Below are 19,315 nucleotides of genomic sequence, written 5' to 3'. Positions count from 1 at the left end.
TTGCATTTCAAATCCCTTCCCATATCTGCCTGTGTATTGGGTCCTGGGTGGAGTCAGACCCACACTAATATCAGCATTGCTGGGCTGGATAGTTCAATGAGCAGAGCACATGCGAAGCCTACTCTGCATGCCGGGGCCCCAGTTCCATCCCTGGCACTGCACCGTCTCTTGGCACTGCTGAGTGACCCCCAAGCAAAGAGCTAAGGATTGCCCCTGAGCAACACTCTATGCTGCCTCGCCTCTAAACCATATACATAAGTTACATATAACACAGACACACATGTCATTGTAAATCATGATACCTCAACAACAAAAAATATGTATTACCACAGTGATGTCCTCCACCCAAAACAAAAACATCTCTATCTGTCCTATCTGTGAAGTTAGGTTTAGTCACTCAGCTAACAAAATATGTTTTAGTTGCCCAGCTAGAACCCTATGAACAGAAAAGCGCAGTTCCTGGAGCTTGTGAGGTCAGGGTGAGGGTGGGGTGGCAGATTAAAAAAGAAAAAGGACTAAGATTTTTTTTTTAAAAAAGAAAAATTTAGAAAAAAAAAAACGAACATACTGTTTGAATTGGCATTAGGGTTTATGAGAAAGAAAATGCAATCCCCATAAGACTGATAACTCTATTCATTAGCAAATGTAGAATCTACTGTGTTTCTTCATTAAAATTCTGACAATATGGCACCTACTCAGATTATAGATTTGGTCTAGTAAAATTTTGTTGGTTTTCATCCTTTCAAATCTGAGATCTCAACAACAATTCAGTTACTTATGTCCATTTCAAACCTGATCACTCATAAAATTAAAAAATGCAAGTAGTGGAACCAAAGCAAGAGCACACAGGTAACACAGCTGGCTGCCTTGCATGTAACTGACCTGGGTTTGATCCCTGGCACCACATAAAGTCCCTTGGGTCATACCTGCAGTGATCCATGAGTGCAGAGCCAGGAGTAAACCCTAAGGTGTGGCCTCCCAAACGAACAAAAATAATGACAAACAGTGCAAGCAGAATCAAGTATAAAGAAGGCAAATGTAGATCCTGAGGCTCTACTGTCTTTATCCATCAACACCGTGCTTATGACAGTACCACAGTATCCTGTGGTGAAATGCCTCCTCTACTATTTTAGTTCATGTGGTATCAATGAAGTGGTTTCACCCTGATTTGAGTAATGAGCAACACTGTTTATCCATCCTGGGTCAGGAATGTGCAAGTAATCCCAGGCAGACTAATGACAGTGAGTGCCTGGACTTTACTGGAAATATTAGGCAAGAAGCTCTTGCTTTAGTGAGATCAAAAAGCTGGAAAAACATCAGTTTTAGGCTTCTAGGAGCCATCATTCCTGAGAATGAAGCCAAATGATCTCCTTGAAAAAAAAGTCTTCAAAGAAAAGCTTAAGGTTACAACTGGGGCATCAGATCTTAAGGTTTAAAACATGGCCTTATCATGACCAGATTACAATGGCATCATGTTATTTGTGAGAACAAATGCACGCTCATTCCAGAGTCTCCAAACTCTTTTATTTTTAAAGTTTAACCTCTTTTTAGGAGCAGCAAAATGAAAATATATTCCTAGTGGTCATCTAACAACAAAAAAACAACTACGCATTATTCATGACATTAACATTTAATGCAATGATTTTTTGTTTAAAAAAGGTATTTTCATAATATATTTAGCATTACATGGTTTTTTTATGATAAGAGTTCAGTAAAACCTGAAAAGAGAGAAGATGGTAACTTAGTAACTGAGCAACCCACACCCTCTTAGAGACATCTAAAAAATGGGGTGATGACGATGAAGGATCTAGACATAATGATACCATTTTCTTCAGAGAAAGCACTTGACGTGACTAGAGAGCATTCACTTCTGACATTTCAATCCCCGATTTCAATGGCTGCACACTCTGCGTCTCTGAGCCACACTTGGGACACGTGAAGTTGATGTCAAACAAAAAGCTGCTCTTGACACAGTAGTAACAGAAGATGTGCTCGCAGCCGATGGTGTGCGGCATGGTGGGCCACTCTCCACACAGAGAGCATTCTTTGCCACTGGTGGCTAACACACTGTCACCGTTGGGGGCACCGCTCACAGGGATGCACCAGGAAGACAACTTGGCCTTCAGCTTCTGGATATTGATCAGGGGTAGGAGGAAAATCAGGAACTCGGCGAAGCCGTGCCAGAGCAGTTCCCTGTTCATGTACTCAAAGCTGACCTGACGGGCACTCTGGGGCTTACAGAACACCGAGTGGATGCCCAGGAGGCGTTCCGTCAAGGTGGCGAACTTGCCTCTCTGAAGGAACACCAGGAAGTTAATCAGCCCTCCTAACTTGAAGAGCCCGATGGTGACGTTGAGGCACTGCTTCACTCTCCCGAACGACGCCAAGTGGTGGTTCCGGAACAGGTCGTAGCAGCGTTCCTCGAGCCACGTCCCGCCCACCGTGCAGGCGGCGTACCAGAGCTTCTGGCTCTTGGTCGGGGGCTGGTAGTTGGAGGACAGGTCATTCTTGTACTGGATATTCAAAACCGACTGCCCCACGGTGGCGTTTCTGGAGTAGACGGTGAATCGCCACAAGAGCAGCCACAGGAGCGCCTTCACTTCTGGCTCCACGTGGGCCAACAGGCCTGGCTTGAACCCGTGGAAGCACTGGGTAAACTGGGACCAAAGGAGCTGCTCCAGGGCCTTGTTCAGCTCCAGCGCGTCCAGCTGACTGACTCTTAGCACTCTGTCTGTCCTCTTCAACTTTTCTCCCGAAGCCATGCCTGCCTTGGGGGCCTCTAGGAAAAAGTACAACAGGGAGTTTGTCAAGCAGCTGCACTAGCATAATATCATCTCAACTAACACGTGGGAAACTTTGACATAGACATGATAGGAATCACAGAAATCGGGCCTTTCTGTCGTGGAAGAGCAGTAGTAAATAATCAATCATTTCTTACTTGGAACTCTCTCTCTCTCTCTCTCTCTCTCTCTCTCTCTCTCTCTCTCTCTCTCTCTCTCTCTCCTTCCCTCCCTCATTCTCTTCTCCTTTTTTTGGGGGGGTGGGTTGTGTTTGTACATCTGGCGGTTGTCAGGGCTTACACCCGGCTCTGTACCCGGCTGTCACTCCTGACAGTAAGCTGGGACCACATAGAATGATGGAAATCAAGCCAGGATGGGCCCCGTGTAAGGCAAGCCAGTATTCTCTCTCAGGCCCACTTTTCCTCTCTTTTCTTTTTCCTTTCTGACAATGCACATCAAAGGAGTAACAAACAGGTTTTAATTTGATTTCACAACAGAAGCACATTTCCGCAACATACCTCTAATTAACTAACTTCAGTCATATACTTTAGCAGAAAGATAGCAAAATCCTGAAGCTAATAGTGATGGGGCTTATTAATAAAACGAAAAATGGAAAATTATATGGACTTAATAAAAACAACGAACACTGCTTTTATATGCAACTCTGCTAAAGATAGTAAGGTAAGAAAAGTCCTCAGTTTCATTTTCACTGCTTTTACTGATTCTGAGATTTATTTGTCAAGAAGTCATGTACTCTTTTTAAAAACTACTTGATATTTATAAAGTAAGTTTAAATAATAAAAACATCTTCATTATTTTCTTCTCTCACACTATGGAAAAAAATTCAATACAACAAAATAACATGACTGCAGAAATGTCATTACTAATTTTTCAAAGTACCTATCACATAGTTTTCTAATAAAGCTATGATATAAAAAACACTGATTCTATTATAAACATGCTAAGGAAACACTTAGGTGATAAAGGGAAAAAATCTTAAAAAATAAAATATGTAAGTGGATCAGTGTTTAGTTTTAAAGATTCAAAACCTTTATTAAATGCTTATTATGTGCATGTTAAAGGCTAACGTGATTAATTAATTCATTGAGAGTAGTTCCCAAGTCACACTCAGCGTACCCTACAGGTGATTCCTGTCAACTAGTTTGCAGCTGGGTCTTAGGCTGTGGTATTGCTGGGACTAGCCCTGGCCACCCCGGGGAGCTCAGCGGTCTCTCCCGCCATTTCCTACTGTTCTTGGGGCATCCAACGGTGTAGCTAGTGATGTTGTTGGTGCAGGGGATTAAACGGGGCTGGCCACATGCAGGCATGAAACTTCACTCACTCCTATACTGTCTTCCTAGCCCTAGGGATTAGTTTAGTTACTTCTATCTTACTAACAAATGGACAAAGCCAAACCAGGATAAGAAATCTCTAAACTTACTTATGAAAATGGGCCAACACACAAAGACTGATGATGATCTTCCATCCAAGTACTAACCAGGCTTCACCCTGCTTAGTTCCGGGATCTGACAAGAGCGGGTGAGAAGGGGCGAGAAGATCTGAGGATGCTCTCTCAGCCTCTGAAAGACCTGCCCCTCCTCCCTGCAAACTCTAAGTTATAGAGGGCCGGACGCACACTGACTTTCCGCTGCCAGTGGCCATGTGATCTCAGAAAAGACATTTCACCTTATCTGACTTGGCTTCTTCACTTACAAATCTAAGGGCTGGAGAAAACAACAGCCTTCAAAGTGCTTAAAATCTTAAAACATATTAATGAGTGTTACTAAAGAATGCTAAATATGATTTCTTGGAAGGATCAGAAAATGCATGCTGATGTAAAGCTGAGACTGGAATATTCAGAGCTTAGTCACCAGAGAGGGAAGTTTTTAAAATTCTCCACGAATCCCATGTGACTGAGTTGCAGAACATTACATGTTTAACAAGTTGAAGTACAAGAAACAAAAATGACTATGAGATGATGAGTTAGGTGCTATTTTTCTCCCCCAACAAGTTAACAAGAATGTTTCTTACTCACAAGGCCAGAGGCTTCCTGGGTGACCTTTCCTTTCCCCTTTTCTACCTCCTTCAAGAGTTTGCAAGTCGATGGTTATGGCAGTAGGGAGTTTTGCTGCAAGTTATTCTGTAAAATCCTGGCTTCATATTAGTTAGGAACTATAGGAGAGAAAGAAGGTGGTTAGGAGAGTTTCTGTCACTCTGTACAAGTCTAGTTCACCACTAACAGTCTGGTCTATTTTTTCATCCAAAATGTCTTTCATATCCATTCACTATCCTATGCCTTCCAAATCCTTCCTTAAATCCTGACTGCTCCCATCTCTCCGCTGTGCTAGATCTTGTTGATCTAGCTCAGTATCAACTTCCTTCAGTGTCTTTCATACCATAAGAATTATAAAGCACAAACCTCCCCATATCACGCCTAGCCTGCTTTCCTTCCCAGTGCCTTGACCTATGGTCATAAAGCAGCACCTTCTCTTGTCCACTCGTGGACATCTTCTATCTGTTTCTTTGGCTGGACAGTCTGCTCCTAGTCTTTACCTGAAAAAGTCATCCAAACTATTTTAAATGCTAAATTTGATGTACATCACTACTTCCTGGCTCTCCAAATGATGTTGGCTGCATCTCCGAGCTGTCTTCTGAGCACTTGGTTCTCTTTCTAGGCTTTGATGTGGCATACATAAGCTACTTTTAAATTATCTATTTCCTCCACAACAGGACAGCTCCTCTTGCAGACTATTTGAATCATGTCAAGTAGAAATTTAACAGCTAGCATAGTGTCCAGCATACAGAATGCACTTAATACAATGAATGATAAATGATACATTAAAAAATGATAAATATATGAAATGATAAATAGAGAGGATTAAATGAATAGGGATGAGTGAAGGGTAAAAAATACAAATTCCTATCCATGGACTCCTTAAACCTATTTCAAAAGACCATGGGGGTGGCGGGAGGAAACCTGGGAGCAATGGTAGAGGGAACTGACCATTAACCTTTACAATTATTTCAAATGGCCACAATCAGAATATTAATACTTATTTCAACAAGTTTGCTATGCACCTGCTATTTACAGGTTATGTTTCAGAGCCCATGATGATGATATAGCAGATATTCTTAAACCTTGGGGTCACTACAATCTAGTAGGTCTAGAAGGGGAGAAAGTCTAATAAATAAAAAAAGACAACTACAATAGCAGTAATACATGAAATGCAAGAGGGAAATTCTGGATATTTACTTGGAACTAGACTTCAGAAGGTCAAAGAAGGGTTTGTAAAAGAAGCAATATCTCAGCGGTCCCCTGAAGGATTAGCAGCGTCAGCCTAGTCAAAGAAGTTAAGGAATATTCCTTCAATAGGAGGGAATAGCAGGAAAGGTCTAAAAAGACAAAGATAAAGAGATACGGCTACATAGTAAGTCAAGAGACCTAACCCAATGACTCCAGGGCCAAGTTAAAAAGGACATATTACTTCATTTAATTTTTTTTTGTTTGTTTGGGGGGGGTGGGGAACCACTCCAGACTGTGCTCAGTATTTACTCATGGCTCTGCATTCAGGAACCACTCCTGTGGGGCTTGGGGGACCACACTGGGTTGTGGGAGTTGAATCGAGGTTGGGCCTGTGCAAGGCAAGTGCCCTGCCCAATGTACTAGTTAGACGGTACATTCAAAAGAAAAGTACTGGGGAGCAACTGCATAGGCAGAAGCAAAGAACTGATCAAACTTGCATTTCAGCCAGCCGATTTTAACCACACGGAGGACAGACTGGAAACTGGGGGAATGCAGTAGCTAAGATGATAGCCAAATGACTATTAAAGTGATCTAGTGAGAAAGCAATGATGGTGTCAATTAGGAACCAGTAGGGATGGAGAGAAACAGGAACCTTTGATAACTTCAATGGTAGAATCAAAATAATTTACTGAGAAATAAGTTAAAAATAACTGACTGGATGGACAGTAGTGCAGTTCTATAAAGCAAAGCACAGAGATATGCATCGGAAGGGAGAGATAACAAGACACATGTGGGGCTTGAGATCTGAGGTTCCCATGAGACTTCTAAGAGGGAAAAAATTCTGTAAGTAGATATGAGAAAAATACCTGGGTGGAGAGTCTGCAGATCTGATTAGGACTAATCTATTTTAAATTCACTTGATTTACTTCTGTGCTATGACCAAGAAGGGCGTGACATAAACAAGATAGCTAGAGCCTGTTTATTAAAACTGAAAGTTTCCTGATAATAAAATCTGAGTTTTCCTACTGCAGTTACTATTCCATTTCATTAGCTAAGCCCACTGGTATTACATGTCATCTTATCCAGTCCCGTGGTCTCACTGTTCTTGTTGTCTCGTGGTTTTGAAACTCGAACGTTTATCACAATCACTCAGAGACTTGTTAGATGTAAAGGTCTCAATCAATCTTTGATTCATTAGCCTTGGGATGAGAATCACAAATCTACTTTTCTAGCAAGTTCCCTAGTGATGTTAAAAAATACAGGCTAAAGGCATAGGACAGGAGATATGGTGCTTGTCTTGCACACAGTCAACCCAGGTTCAATCTCTGGCACCCCAAATGGTCCCCTGAGCCTGCCAGGAGTGATCCCTAAGTGCAGAGCCAGGAGTCAGCCTTGAGCACCATTGGGTGTGCCCTACCCCACCAAACTGCAGGGCTAGTCCACTGCAAATCATAATTTGTAATTGTGCTCACTCCTTTCCCTGCTCCCCAATCTATCACTCATATGGTTCCATGTGGTACTCACTCCAGCCCTCCCAAACTCATTTCTGGTTAGTTTTCATTCCTAATCTAAAGAGGTTACAAATCCCCCACTGACTCAAGCTTTCCCTTTCTTTTCTAGGTGGTGCTTAGGAGGACAAAGGCCATCCACAGATTACACTAACACAACAATCACATTCAGCCTGACCCTACCATATGCTGAGGACTCAGAGATTTGCACCTCCTTGCTTTTTCCCCCAGACAGACTGGGCAGGGGTTCTTCTATTGAGGGGACATGAGTAGCCGCACATTCCCCTGTAGAACCTCCAAACGAGCTCCCCAAATTTCCTTATCATTTCGAACTCTGGGAACAGCTGTGTATGGTACACACCTGAGTCCTCAATGACGTGCAACAGATTTTGGTTACGTGAATCTCTCTCCCTAACTCTTAGCCAGTTAGAGATGAATACCCAAAATTTAGTTGGCAAAGCAGCTACTACCTCCAGAGTGATTCTGATACTTAGTTCAGTTTTCCTCAGGCAAGATCCTCCCAAGCAACTAAGATGTGTTGACTTATAGCAGCACTATCTGCGATTAGGCATCTTGTCCAGAGTTTGTAGCCTGAGCTCTGAATGCTAAGCAAAGTTCTCCTTATTATCAAGGTCCCCCTGAAGAGCTAACCATACTGAGCTGTGGATACTAGGTTTCCCCATATTAAACTGTTGTGACTATAATTCTTAGACAGTTGAATTCAGATGAAATAAGTGGCTTATGTAGGAGTCAGTGGTGCCAATTTATGCAGCATTAGATACTAGAGTCATAATCAGTTTCAAATCGTGGCCGTTGCATTCTTACAGAATTTACCACAAAGTTGGGCTTAGTGTAGATGTTAAGTAAATGTTTGCCGAACCTATACACAATGGAATGAGTGCTTTGGTAGCAAATTAATGCACTGACTGAATATTTCAGAGAGCATCTGAGATGAACTGGATTGTGAGGGAAGGAAAATCTCTCTTGCTAAGGCTCATGTTAATTTAGTGAAAAACTAATCAAAAGAAGTCACTCTCCAGAGAAATTTATTTGGTTTTGGTGAAATCCTACTTGAAAACATTCAGTTAAATAAACAAACTATGGTACCTACACACAATGAAATATTAGTTGGCCATAAGGAAAGATAAAGTCATGAAATTTGCGGCTACCTGGAAGGACCTAGAGAGCACTTCGGAGTGAGGTCTGAGGGAGACAGCCACACAGTACAATCTCCCTCATCTGCTTATTAGGGTCATAAAGGAACATAATAGTGGAACAACAAATACTCACAGACAATGGAAACAAAGAACGTGAGAACTGACACTCAGTAGGAAGCAAGCCACTTGCGGATGCTGGGCAGAGGACAGGGAGGGGGTAGTGTCCACGGTGGAGGGAAGGGTTCGATTGGGAGGAGGAGGTGGTGCAGAGAGGTGGTCAAGTGTTCCAAGTCAAACTCTATCAGCAACAGGACTGCAAACTGCAGTTCAGGAATTTATATATAAAAATAAAAAAGAGCCTCTCAGAGAAGCAGCTGGTGGGTGGGAGGCAAATGGGGGTGGGGCCTTGGTGGAGGGAGGTGGACACTGGTGAAGGGATTACAAGGTGGTAAAACACTGTGTACCTGTAACCTAATCATGAGGAACTTGGTAATGTCATGGTGACTGAAAATAAATTTAAAAATAAGACATTTAGCAAAGACAGAAATTTTTACTGTCTGCAGCAAAGGAGACATAATACATACTCTAACCAATTCAGTATTTGACAATCAGTATTACCAAAAATTCTTCCATCCCTTCAGTTACAGTTTTACTTCTCCCGACCCTTTCTGCTTTTACTCCCAAGGCCTGGCCTCGTATATGTTAACAACAGCTGGGTTTAATCTTCCTACAGAAGATTCTTTAATAAACCAAAAGATCATTACAAAGTTGCTCTTAAATCTTTATTCTTCCAAATGAATAATTTGCTTTTCTACATTTTGCTTCATGTTTTATTTTGAAGCATTAATATTACTCCAACATTTATTTTAGTCATTTCTGTGACCTCTTTTAGTTTTAAACATTGAAGAGTTCATTATACACAACAATCCATCCATGTAGATTGACCCTCCTATGCTGTGTGCTGTTTCCTTTTAAGCAACCAAGATAGAATGGAAACACACACACACACACACACACAACTAAAACCAGACTTAAACATAGTCAGACCTGGACTTGAGAGTTACAGCTCTGTCACATACTTGCCACATGATCTTAAAAAAAGTCTTAAGCCTGTGGTTCTTTTAAAAGCTGGAAATAACAGCTATCTCACGAAACTGTTGAGATTAAACCAGATAATGTTAGGAACGAGGTCTGGAAACTGTAAAACAGTAGTATTATTACAATACTGCTGCTTTGGCTAGGGATGGGCATAGGAAGAAAAGACTGGGAGTTGATTTTGGCACAGCTCGTTTCAAAGACTGAAATCTTTATTACCACTTATACTAATACCTCAATCAACCTGTGGTAAAATAAATTTTTCCTAGGAAATATTGACTCAGCCAGAAGTTCCCAAATGTACTTGGTCTGCTGCCTTATTAAAAAAAGAAATTCACTTAGCACCCTTCCCCATCCTGGAAATCTATCTTCTTTAACAGAATAAAAACAAAGCATGTCATAACTACACCCAAGGGTACTATCCCCTACTGCAGGAAGCACCCTGGGAACCCAGGAGTACAGAATAGTATGGCGGTGCATGCAGATAACATCTGACTCTGGGGTGCTTCACTGGGCAGAAAAAGCATATACAGGCCAGTCTGAGAGAAGCACCCAATGTTACTTGGTTTACCACCAGTATATCACTGTCGCTGTTATCCCACTGCTCATCAATTTGTTCGAGCGGGCACCAGTAATGTCTCTCACTGAGAGACTTATTGTTTCTGTTTTTGGCATATCCAATATGCACGCTCCAGGCTCCGCTGAGAGGGCGAGATACTCTCAGTAGCTTGCCGGGCTCTCCGAGAGGGGCGGAGGAATCAAACACGGGTCGGCCGCATGAAAGGCAAAAGCCCAACCGCTGTGCTATCAGACTCTTTTTCTTTTTTCTCCTGCAAGTACAGTTATTCTGTAAGATGAGCTTTAGAGAAGGACAATGCCCAGGAGTACAAAAAAGAAAAATCATAAAATACAACTTGTCATTCAATGAATCTGTGTATGGGATCTTCCCACCCTTGCTCTACAATAACATTTGCCCATGATAGGGAAAAAGCACAGAAAAATGACAAAGATGATTTAAAATCACATAAGGGAATTGTTAACATAATAATGTAAGCAGGGCAAATTCTGATAAATGGCTACCTAACTTAACCAAAGTTTATAAAGTTCCTACAAATGCCCAGTCATTCTCCTGGATACTAGGGGATTTTGCTTCACTGCTTAACTTTCAGCTATCATCCTTTTACTTAAGCAGTCTTAAATTAACTTAATTTCTGGTTTTGGGGGACCGGGGCAATAGCACAGCAGGTAGGTCGTTTGTCTTGCACATGGCCGAGCTGGGTTCAATTCCTCCGCCCCTCTCGGAGAGCCCAACAAGCAACCGAGAGTATTCCGCCCGCATGGCAGGAGCCTGGCAAGCTACTCGTGGTGAATTTGATATGTCAAAAACAGTAACAATAACAAGTCTCACAATGGAAAAATTACTGGTGCCCACTTGAGCAAATCGATGAACAGGATGACAGTGCTACAGTGCTGGTTTGGGGGCCAGATGCAGCAGTGCCGGGGGACCAATGCAGCGCCAGGGATTGAAGCAGGCCTCCCAGCAAGCAAAGCACGCAATCAGAGAGGGGAATCAGACTTACTAGGAGACAGTCCAACAAGAATGATCTTCCCAGTTTTTAATTATCAGTGTGGTTGCACTTGGTATCTGAAAGCAAAGGAGCAGTCATCTGCTGTGACCAGAACAGGCTGGCTAAAAACTGGCCCGCAGACTCAACCCACAGTGAAAAGACCTCGTGTTAAGCAAACTGCAATGATTTTGCAAGTATGAGCAATCACCGAGAAGAGACACCAAAGGGGTATACATTTTAGAAGGTTAAGATGATGGTAGAATTTAATAAGACTGAAGGGAAGAAGAGACACTGTAGCTCAGGGAGACCAGTTACAGGACTCCTTTAATAAACAAGTATTAAGGAAGGTGCTGGAAAAATTCTGAAAAAGTCACTCAACTTGCCGTCCTAAAAAGGAAGATCATGGTGTCTTCACATTTCAAATGAAAAAAATCACCAACTCCTTGGTTAGCTGGTACTTTGCTGTTACACCAATAGCCATCTAGACCCAACTGTTGGCTAGACACTTTCTTACTTTCCAGAAATCAAGTAAGCTTAAAAAAACAATCATCGTGTTGTAGATCAGAATCTTGCTTCTCCAAAATAAGCTCAAAGCTGAATAGTTTAAAAAGTTCATCTTCCCTCCAACCCCCAAAGTGGGAACTGTTGTGAACTGAAGCAAATACCACTGAATTTAATTCAAATGGATTTTTCTAGAATGCCAAAACCAGGCAATGCTATTTTTCCTATTATATCACGGAATTTCATTCTCTTTGTTTTCTAGAATTTCATTCTTTGGGGGCAGGAAGATAGCCGGAAGGGGTGGAGAACATGCCTTTGGGCAAGGCCAGGAAATACAACCCTCAGAACTGCATAGCTCTGTCAGTCATAGTGGTTCCTTCTCTAGCCCAACTGTTCCAGCACTTGAGGCAGGTTTTCAACTGTGGACCCATCCACTTGCCCCTTTTTTTCTGCTGTCCTTGGGTATTGGTCTCATATATATATTTTTTACATATATATTCCACAAATGATTGTAATCATTCTATGTCCCTCTACTTCCGACCCATTTCACTATCATGATACTCCCCAAGTCCATCCACTGTGCGCTGAAAGCAGGTAACGGAACAAACATGATAACCTCTCCGTACCTGTATTGCAAACCATAATGTCCAAAACAGGAGAAAGAAGAAAAATGCCTGCCATAGAGGCAGGAGGGGCTGGAGCGGAGGGTGCCAGGAAGGAAAGGGGGAACACTGGTCGTGGGAAATGTACACTAGTAAAGGGTTGGATGCTGGAACACTTTATGACTGAAACCAACCATGAACAACCACTTTGTCAATGTGTATCTCACAGTGATTCAATAAAAAGAAAGGAAGTTGGCATTCAATATTTCATGAAGGGTGGATACTATGTCAAGGACACGTTAAAAAGATGCTTAAGGCAAAAACAAGGTAAGATTGAAAAGCATAGTATTTACTAATTTAATGTGACTGACATATCAAGAAGTATGTTTCAGACAAAAGGATCTAGCATTCAAACTATTAAAAAGGTCTCCCATAGGTGCTTTATCACTAGATATATCACACTATTATTATTTTCTCGAAAACTGAAAATTTGTTCATATACTAAGAGTACTAATGTGTAACCTTAGTATGACTGAAGTAACTCAAGCTTGCCTCTTATGCTTTTCAATCCCAAAATAAAACTGTTATCTGTGTCATATTCCATAACGCAAACAACTGCATCTCACTAAAGTATTCTTAAAGCTGCATTCTAGATCTTTCATTGAGTATATTACCAATTATGAATGAATATATTTTATTTGAAAACATGTTATTGACAGAAATCTATCAATAATCACGTAGAGTATTGTCAAGGGTATGTCAATATTAATGTAATTATGACTAAGGGGATAACATGGATTTTTAACTATAATACCAAGTAACATCTCCCACATTGCTGCTATCAATATACACATTATTATTGACCTGTTCTGAGAATCTCAGTACGAACTGGATGAATTACCATTAGGCATATTTGTCAATGCATGCTTCCGACAAAAATTCTACATATAAATTTATAGTCATGTAAATGTTGTCAGCAAAAACATGTGATTTCCACATAATACCCGCAGTAGTAAGCCATTCACCACTGCTACCAGGCTATTTTTTGCAGATCCACAAGTCAACCAAGATTTAGTATGACACTGGTACTGCTACAACATAGTAAGATGTGTTAATAATAAAACCACACGTTCACTTTTGTATTTTAGGTTTATAAAAATTTTAAACTACCGCTTCATACTATGAGGCTATGTGAATAAAGTTCCAGCACTGGGGGTTAAACTTTGAACCGACACCCTATTATTTTATTTCTTTTGTGTAGTCAGATAGATTTACTGTCCATTGTATTGAAATCAATACTAATAAATGGGACATGCATCAAAGAGGGATTTAGCAGGATGCTGATTCCCAGAACACATTTCCAACATGAGCAAGAGAGAAAAACCTATGGCTGAGACCCATTAGAACACTGTGACCTCTGGCACGGGGAACAGGTCTAGAAATCAACAACCCTAAGTTCAAATCCCAATTCTGCCACACATTTGCTAAGTGACCTGCCATTACTCTCTTGTCACTCTCTTTAATCATACAGTACCTAGCTCTCATAGTTTATGGAAAAAAATACTGTAGACAAAACTTTTTCTGATTTTAAGGTATTATAGGAAAAAAATGTAAGTTGGGTTTTGGACATTACATCTCTAAATTACTATGGTATTCAATGTGATGTTCACTCAAATACAAATATCAATTTTCTTTTGGGATGTGGCAGTGGGTATACAATGAAATTTCACAAATATATGAAAATTTCAAAATAGCATACATGACCAAAAAAAGGGGGGAAGGCAAAATAAGTAATCTACTTGTCTCTTGTTTCATTTTTGAATTTGGAGAAGATAACAACTCAAATACTATAGTCTTCAAAACTATAGTTTTATGCAAGTGAGTTCCATATATCATTCATGGTAATTTTATTCAAGTAACTAAAAACTGAAGCAAAATATTTGTAGAATAACTTAAAACAGAATTTCCAATATTTGGGCCTAGTTTCAAAAATACATATTTGAGAAAAGAGCATGACACTGTACCTTCTTCTTTCAAAAAACTGACACCTCACAGTCTTTTAAGAAAGCACACTTACATTAATTAATACAATTTTATTTTCCATGTAGATTAGTCTTCTGATCTATGTGTAAGTCCCACCACACCTTTTCTTGAGCTTCTGGATTGTTTTCTCTTAAAATCTAAAAATGAATTTTAAAAACTGGTTCTGATTAGCTCTGTATTCTAGCCCAGGTTCATGAACAAGCCATGTGACTGAGACAAGTAACTTTACCACACAACATCATTGCCAATAAAAATATTATATAAATAAATATATTCAACTAAAAAAAAAAGTCTCCCCATCCAGAATCCTTGCAGGAATTTTCTAAAAGGACCATGGTAGAGGAAGAAAAAATTAAAATAACCACTCCCAACTCCCAAAATAATATTGAATATGGCTTTGGAAAACGGAAGAGTAATAGAGATGTCTAGGCAAGTTAAAAAATCAGAACATAACATGGAAATAGAAAGATGCTTCTTAAAACAAAAAAAATACTAAGGAAGCACTGATATATACCACTAACTACTTAAGTGTGAATAAGGGACTACAGGAGCTAAAGTGTCCTTTGAAAACTGAACAATTAAACCCTTACAAAATTAGGAAAGAGGCTCTTTATCAGAGTAGTCAACTTTGGGAAATCACACTGCTAGAAGCAGTGGAGCCATGGTCCAATATCGACAAGGTGGCGATGGGCCTAAAACGGAAACAAACATTTCAGCAACAAAGGACAACTAGTGAAACTATTTTCAGAGGCTACATGCTAAGAAACCACAGATATAGATATGCACTATAATAAAAATTTCAATCCAGTATGAACAAACCCAGAGTCCCATGAAGCAACTAGGCCTTTAAGTACTTGGTTTTAGGATCTAATTGCCTGGAAATTCAAATTACTTGGAAATTATTAGAATACTCATTTAATTGCAGTTTTGGTCACTGGAGAGATTGTGGAACAGCCTTAAAAAAATAAAGATGGGGCTGGAGCAATGGCACAGCGGGTAGGGCATTTGCCTTGCATGCGGCCGACCCGGGTTCGAATCCCAGCATCCCATATGGTCCCCTAGCACCGCCGGGGGTTATTCCTGAGTGCAAAGCCAGGAGTAACCCCTGTGCATCGCCAGGCATGACCCAAAAAGCAAAAGAAATAAAAAAATAAAAAAATAAAGATGTCAGAAAAGTTGAGCTCTCATTTGACCCAGCAATACCACTTCTGGGAATATACCCTTGAGATGCAAAAAAGTATAGTAGAAGTGACATCTGCACTTACATGTTCACTGCAGCACTGTTTATAATAAGCAAAATCTGGAAAAAACCTGAGTGCCCACAAACAGATGACTGGCTAAAGAAATGTTTGTACATCTACACAGTGGAATACTATGCAGCTGTTAGAAAAGATGAAGTCATGAAATTTGAATATAGGTGGATCAACATGGAAAATATCATGTTAAGTGAAATGAGTCAGAAAGAGAGGGACAGACATAGAAACACTGCACTCATTTGTGGAATATGAAGTAACAGAATGGGAGACTAACACCCAAGAACAGTAGAGATAAGTACCAGGAGGATTACTCCACAGCTCAGAAGAGAAAGGACCACCAAGTAAAGGGTGGTAGGAGGGCCCGCTCAGGATGGGAGATTCGGGCTGAAAGCAGACTATAGACCAAACATGATGGCCACTCAATGCCTCTGTTGCAAACCACAACACCCAAAAGGAGAGAGAGAACAAAAAGGAATGCCCTGCCACAGAGGTGGGGCAGGATGGAGGGGACATGGGGTGGGGGAAGGGATGCTGGGACCATTGGTGGTGGAAAATGGGCATTGGTGGAGGGATGGGTACCCGACCATTGTATACCTGAAATGCAAGTATGAAAGTTTGTAAGTCTGTATGTAACTGGTGACTCACTAATAAAAAATTAGGGGAAAAAAAAAAGATGTGAGCAAAGGAAAAGGAAGAACTTCAATGTGACACATTGTGTGCAATAGTATTACTATTGTCTGTTTTTAGAAGACAAAAGTGAAGGCTTGATATTAAAGCCAAATTGACAATTAGTAAATTTCTGGTAAACACTAGTAAAACTATGAATACGAAAAGGAAGTTTTTTTAAGAGTGTATTTGTTAAATTTGGATCGAACTCCATTCTACAGTGCTTAACCCAAAACCTTTCCACTCAAATTCATTCAAAACAACCAGACTGTCATCCAGTTCTTCAGATGTTGAAGGAAAAAGAAATGAAAGAAAGGGCTAGAGAGAGAATGTAAAGGATACGGGGCTTGTCTTGCAAGCTGCAGTCCTGGGGGTTCAATCCCCTGCACCTCAAATGATTAAATCCCTAGCAGAGCCTGGAGTAAGTACAATAAAATTAACCTTTTTAAAAAGAAGAATTACATTTGTATCTACTGAACAAGTGAGACGGAATATAAGCATATTCATGGCTTTTAATAATGCATTAACTTGAAGATATCTTGTTATTTAAAAAAAAAAAAGACCTAGCAATCAAATACGCATACTCTGAATACAAATGAGTATCAAAACATAAATTTGAGTGCTAGTGGAAAAACATCAAGTCTAAGATATGAATTTAATTTTTCTTGACCAGAAACTTGTTTTTCATGCAGAGCCCATAAAGTAGCTGCTCTTTAAAAATACTGCTTAGAATTGGCTTATTTTGTGTCCTCTCTGACGCTAAGAAATTTCTACACAAGTTTTTCTAAGAAAACAGTTTTACAATCACAGATGGGTTGATACTCCTAAGAAGAGCAGAAGGACCATTACAAAGTTGATCCACGGTAAACCAGAGTCAGAGACCAAGTCTCTTGAGTTAGTCAAGCATTCTCTTATCCATTACTTCAATTTATTTTTTTTTTCACAAGAAATATATAAGGTTTCTCTTTTGATTCTGCACATAGTTCCACTATCTTCTTTCATATCTCCTCTGGCTCAAGGTCATTCAACTCCAATTTTAATTTCTCTACACAAATAAGTGATAAGATGGGCAAGGTCCTTGAGAAAATGAAGAAAACCAAAAGGTCATTACAAGTTTACTGTTCAGGTTTAACTAAAGGCAGGCCATTAGGGATAATTGTTCAAACAACAAATTAAGCATAGAATCTCAGCCTTCCAGTCATTACTCTAAAATGTCAAGATAAAAAGAAATTGCAAGACTACAGAATACTAGAATTAGACTTTAACATTCAACAACTTCGTCTCTGTGAAGCCTTTTCACTAACTGTTACATTGTTTCTTTTTTGTAAAAGAACTACATAAACAAATGCAGTGTGTCAATTTAAGGTACCACAAGGGTAACGCGAATGATACTCATTGTCATATTTCTTACCAAAAATCGAAGTTAACAAACATTACAATGTTAAGAAATTTTCTCTGTAGTGCTTCCACTGTAAGAAAAACCGTAAGTTAGAAAAAAAAAGTAACTTAATGATTACTTTTTTTTTTTCCTGAAGCTTGTTAAATAACACTTTACATGCAACATGGGCTTTGTTAAAATTTGGGTTTGAATGTTTCCTGATAAAAATCATTCATACGTAACTCTCAGCAGCACAATAGGGGGGCGGCGGGGGAACTCCTAAAGTTGTCTCAGCAAAGTTGCAAAGTTACTTTGTGGAATGCCCGAAAAAAAAAGGGGGGGCAAAGAAGCTTAAGTCTAACGTTCTAAGTGGTGCGGTTGTAATACTAGTGTCAATATTGCAGGTTTTCTTCATAGCCTTTCCCCCAAATCACGAGGGTTGTTTTCTTTTGTTTGTTTGTTTGTTTGGGTTTTTTATTTTATCTTTTTGGTTTCTTCCAGGGAGAGAGAAGCCCAAACACCAGGGCGAGTGGCGCCCCGGGGGCCGGTTCCAAGGTCGTGCAACACCACGCCCTCCCCGCGGCACTCGCGGCCTCGGCCCTGCAGGACGGCTCTGCCCCGCAGACACTGACCTGACCAGGGTGCGAAACGCCCGAGCTCCGTGCAACTTTTCCGGAAACGCTTCCCGGGAAGCAGAGGCTTTTCCGAGCTCCACTCGCTCGCCCCAAGGTTTCCGGAACTCGCGGGCTTCCGGAGCGACGCAGGACCCGGAAGTGGCTACCCAGGGGCGCGTTCCAACCAATGAGAACCACGCTGCGGCCAGGGGCCTCGGGAGAGTCCCGGAACCGGGAACGCCGAGGAGTCGAAAGGCCCGAAGAGCCGAAGAGCCGAAGAGCCGAAGAGCCGGAGAGGACGCGGTGATTGGTCGGCTGGAAGAAACCCGGCGCTGATTGGCCAGAGGGTGACGAGCCGCTGGCCCGAGGCCGGCCGCGCGCGGGGCGGCGGGTGTGGGAGAGGTGCCGGTAATCCCAGCTCGGCCCGGCCCGGGGACACCCACGGGCGGCCGGACAAGCGCCTCCGAGTGGTGGCCGGCGTCTCCGCACTTAGCCTGGCCTACCAGCCGCAGGCACTGGAGGGGACAGGGCCCCTGCGTTAGGGCGGCCGCGGCGGGGCTGCTTGGCATCTGTAGCCGAGCCGAGGGCCGGGGTCTGCAATTTGCAGCCGGGGGTCCGCACTTTGCAGCCGGGGGTCCGGGCAGGCGGCTGGGGCGCGCTGACACCGCCCCGCTACTGAGCACCGGGCCGCAGAGGGGCTCGGAATACCCCAGGAAACCGGGAAAACTCGGTGTGCGTTAAGATTTGCAGACGGGTGGGCTGTTCTTCCTGCACATAGTAGGTCTTGGCGCTTTAGATCGTCCCTCCCCGACTGCACAGTCGTTCTCCTTTTTCTCCTCCTATTCCTCCCGCACTCAGTCCTACAACAGCTCTGCTCAGTTTTCTAGAACTTTTTCTGAAATG

At 41.5% G+C, this 19,315-nt stretch overlaps 1 protein-coding gene across 6 annotated transcripts; it reads right to left on the bottom strand.

The window, feature by feature from the left end:
- Window positions 1–1,502: 1,502 nt before the first annotated feature.
- PEX2 (peroxisomal biogenesis factor 2) lies at window positions 1,503–18,565 on the bottom strand. Of its 6 annotated transcripts, XM_055126985.1 has the most exons (5): window positions 18,431–18,498; window positions 17,832–17,889; window positions 11,365–11,429; window positions 4,816–4,952; window positions 1,503–2,779 (listed from the first exon to the last, which is right to left on the bottom strand). In XM_055126985.1, the coding sequence occupies exon 5, from the start codon at window positions 2,760–2,762 to the stop codon at window positions 1,854–1,856; it is 909 nt and encodes a 302-aa protein (XP_054982960.1). In that variant the 5' UTR covers window positions 2,763–2,779; window positions 4,816–4,952; window positions 11,365–11,429; window positions 17,832–17,889; window positions 18,431–18,498; the 3' UTR covers window positions 1,503–1,853. The 6 variants fall into 6 exon arrangements, with proteins under 6 accessions (XP_054982960.1, XP_054982963.1, XP_054982962.1 ...); XM_055126988.1 differs by lacking the exon at window positions 17,832–17,889 and having other exon boundaries at window positions 4,812–4,952; window positions 18,431–18,558; XM_055126987.1 differs by lacking the exon at window positions 17,832–17,889 and having other exon boundaries at window positions 1,503–2,777; window positions 18,431–18,558.
- Window positions 18,566–19,315: the final 750 nt, after the last annotated feature.

This window comes from Sorex araneus, chromosome 2, assembly GCF_027595985.1.
Source record: "Sorex araneus isolate mSorAra2 chromosome 2, mSorAra2.pri, whole genome shotgun sequence".
NCBI classification, from domain to species: domain Eukaryota; kingdom Metazoa; phylum Chordata; class Mammalia; order Eulipotyphla; family Soricidae; genus Sorex; species Sorex araneus.
The sequence above is the reverse complement of the archived record's forward strand: the minus strand, read 5'-3'. Positions and strand labels throughout refer to the sequence as shown.

Coding starts and splice junctions, on each gene's coding strand:
- PEX2 (XM_055126984.1), bottom strand. CDS start 2,762: ATGGCTTCGGGAGAAAAGTTGAAGAGGACAGACAGAGTGCTAAGAGTC.